The sequence below is a fragment of the Micromys minutus genome (genome assembly GCF_963924665.1).
Source record: "Micromys minutus genome assembly, chromosome: 23".
NCBI lineage: Eukaryota > Metazoa > Chordata > Mammalia > Rodentia > Muridae > Micromys > Micromys minutus.
This window is the reverse complement of record NC_137958.1, coordinates 44,307,592-44,311,291: the sequence shown is the minus strand read 5'-3', so window position 1 is coordinate 44,311,291 and position 3,700 is coordinate 44,307,592. Positions and strand designations below refer to the sequence as shown.

The following is a 3,700-nucleotide window of genomic DNA, read 5'->3' as shown; positions in this document are numbered from 1 at the left end:
AGCCCCACTTTTGCAGAAAGTGGCATTCATTTCAAGATCCTCTGAGTATTGGAAGCCTTCTCCACAAAAGCAATATTAACGTTAACTTCTCATGTCTAGAATTTCAGCTCCTTAAAAAGGACACATACATTTGGTCATCTAGAAAATAAGCAGTGTTCAATGAGTTGCTGAGACCTCACTGAAAACCTGCACACATTTTGTAAAGTGCATCCCCTTTCAGTAGCTTCTCTTTTGCTTTCTTCTTAACACAGAGCTACTTTACTACAGCCTCAATGTGAAATGGCAGCAATACTCACTACCTGATTGTCCTTCCATGATTCCACATAACACAGAAGCAGAACAAAAAAAATAAATAAACACTACTCTTTTGGGAAAGGATAAGCACCTGGAATAATCTGCAGCGTCCTCTCTTATATGACACAAAACAACCAGCAGGACAAAGGGGAATGAAAGCAGAAGGGTTCAGTTTCCCATTTATTCACCTTTTAAAACACTATAACTATATCCTCAAAGATATGGGACACTTAGTCAAAATCCCAAACACTATATTTTACTTCCGCCAGTCTCTTCATTAACTCAGCCAGAAATTTCCCCTCATAAAAACATATCCCACCAGTTGGCCATATAACAGGAGAAATTCTGTTCAGCACAATATGGCCAATAAAATTAAGCTGACTTTAACCACAATGTCATTTGAAGAAGCCAATTAAATGAGTCAGAAACACAAAGCTGAAAACATAGCCTTGGGAATAACTTTTTTTCCCCTATAGCCCTTACCAAATCCTTCTTCCCCTGATTTGCTAGGCAAGAAAGGTAACAGCACAGCTAAAGAAGACGCACTAATACCTCTCCAAGGATATCTAAGAACTCTACAGAGTAGCCATCTCTTTCCAGTTGATTTTATTAGTTTTTCTACTGTGGCAAGGGCTGCTTCTTTCTGCCATTTGAGCAACATTCATAATCACTGGACACCATTCTGTGCAACACCTAAAGAAATCTTAATTCTTTCCCGAGGAGTCCACTTCAGAAAACATGGATTCAGAATACATTCCTTTGGTTTGTAAAACTTCATGCCCTCAAATAAAAGAACGAAGAAGAGAATTCTAGAAGAGATTTGGAAGCCAAAATTGCACACTGCAACTGGCCTATGACAACCATTAATCTCGAGGACTTGGCTCTGCCTTCCATGTGTAGTTGATGGGCCATCTGTAGACTCTGACTGATGGGAACCACAGCTTCTGAAAACTGGAGGGATTACAGTCATATGCTTCTTTAAAAATAATGAGGCAAACCTAGACTTCCAAACATTATATTTTGTTTAGTTGACCATTTCTGGTCTGATATTATAATTTTAACCCATTATACACGATGAAAATGAACAATATACTATACAGATATAAAAAATTTTTAAATCATATCTACAATTTCTATAATGATGTAAATTTAGACAAGTCTCTTCGGTTGAAAACCATGCCATCCACATCTATTAGTCAATTAATTCTGTATTTGTCGCTTTATAGGGTTAGTAATTAATATTTGACTGCAACTCCCTGGTAATTTCAATCTTTTTTTTTTTTCATACCCATTTGACAGATCAAAATATTTGTTTCCAAATTTTTAAATAGTGCTTTCAAAAAATCCATTAAGGGGGAAAAAAAAGCTGAGACATTTTTAGCATCAGGAAGCATGAAGAGACCCATAATCAACTGCCCCCGTGTCTAATCCCTACCCCATTTCCTACAAAGGCACCTACCCCAGTGTTGTCATGGTGACGATGGTGTACCAGAAGGCTGCAGGGATGCTGGTGAACTTGCTTGCTGAAGAGCCCTTCTCTGCGTAGAACATAACCGTAGCGAAAATGATGATGGCCATTGTGAGAGAGAAGAGCAGGAAGCCCAGTTCTGAGGCACAGCTCTTCAGTGTGTAACCCAGTATACGCAGGCCTTGTGAGTGGCGGGAAAACTTAAAGATCCTGAAGACTCGAAAAACTCGGAGGGTGACAAAGGCGCCACTGACATCCTCATTGTCTGTCATCACCAGCCCAATGTAATAGGGTAGGATGGCCACCACATCGATGATACTCATGACACTGCGCACAAAACGGTAACGACTAGGTGCCGCGGCCAGACGAAGCAAGTACTCAACAGTGAAGATCATGACACAGGCGGTATCCAAGCAGAAGAAGGCCACTGCATACCTCTCCCCACAGGGCAGTTCTTTTATGTGGCCTGGGCTAGACCCGCACGGAACCGTTTCCACCACGTTCGCGATGACTGAGACCGCAATGAAGAACCCAGTCACATAGTAGAACACCAGGGCCATGGTGCTGGTGTGGGGGTTCTCGAAGGCCCTCCAGACCCTCTGCCTAGCAGTCATGGTGGGCAGAGCGCTCTCCCCTGTGTTGTCGGTATCTGCGTCATCCTGGAGGCGCTCTGCGTTCTCCCGCCTGCGGTCCTTGTACTCCTCATAACAGCAGTCGCCAATGATTTCTGGGATGAGGCCGAAGAAGGCCAGTTCTTCATCGTAAGCCGAGATGCACTCATGGCGGGGATAGTGAAGCTTCCCCGTGCGGTAGAAGTTGAGGATGTGGCGGAAGATGTCTGGGTCACGGTCAAAGAAATACTGTTGGGTCTCTGGGTGGTAGAAAAAGTCTCTCTCGGAACTGCCCAGCAGAGTGTCTGGGTAGCGTTCCAGGGTGTCTTGCCATGTCTGGAAACGGGTGCCACTCACGTTCAGCACAATTAGAGCATCCTGAGTCCTTTTTCTCTCCTGCCTTGGGGGAGCTGGCATGGGCCCCGAGGCAACAGGCATCCACCCAATGGCTGCTGCTCTGGCAAAGGGCAGCCATGCTGCGACACCGGCCGCCATGTTGTCTGGAAGTATAGGTCACAAGAGTGATCGCGGGTCACCCCAAGTAACACAATGAAAGTAACAAAACGCCCCACTTCTTCACGTCAGACAAAACACCCGGGGAACACCGCTCACAGGAACACGGCTATTCCAAGGTGTCACAGGTGAAGAACTCAGGCCAGGTTTCACTCACTAACAAGTATTTGAAATACCAAGAAAAAAAAAAATACAGTGACCTAAAAATCTCTCTCCATAGAGCCTAAAGAAATCTCTGCCAACAGTTAGACCAGGGCACCTCCTGGCACACGTAAACGCACAGGTGACTTCAGAACAGCCTTGCTTCAAACAGGTGTCTCCACTGCTCCCCTGATACAGTCTGGTTGATAAGGGGTCGGCATATAGAGCAGGAGAGAGGAAACAGGGACGTCAACCAGGGGTAGTCTCTTAAAAAGAAAGAACCTTTTCACCTTCTCCTTTTGCTCAAGTGGTCCTTCCCGCCAAAGGCGTCTCCAAAAGAAGACCTGTTGTTGTAGCTCCGGAGATGCGGTCACAGCCGCTGTCCCGCGTCCCTCGGAGTCCGCTGGCCGCCTCGACTCACGCTGCGCTCGCGGAGATGGAGTGCGGGGCTCGCGGCAGGGGGGCGTCGGTCTAGAGCTCCTTCTTCCCCGCCACGTCGACTGACACCCTCTGCGCCAGGCGAGAGCGTTCGCCGGATGGGCCCCCTTCACTCTCCGTTCAAGTTCAGCTCAGGTGCAGTGTGACAGTTACAGAGCCCGGGAGCTGGCAGCCGCCGCCGCCGTGGCGGCAGCAGCATCTGCCTCCGCGCAGAACGCGCCTCGCCCGCGGTACA

At 46.8% G+C, this 3,700-nt stretch overlaps 1 protein-coding gene across 1 annotated transcript; it reads right to left on the bottom strand.

Moving 5' to 3' along the window:
• Positions 1-1,749: 1,749 nt before the first annotated feature.
• Positions 1,750-2,868, bottom strand: KCND2 (potassium voltage-gated channel subfamily D member 2; the record flags this gene model as incomplete). The annotated part of the gene is made up of 1 exon (XM_080936269.1): positions 1,750-2,868. The coding sequence occupies one exon, from the start codon at positions 2,866-2,868 to the stop codon at positions 1,750-1,752; it is 1,119 nt and encodes a 372-aa protein (XP_080792395.1).
• Positions 2,869-3,700: the final 832 nt, after the last annotated feature.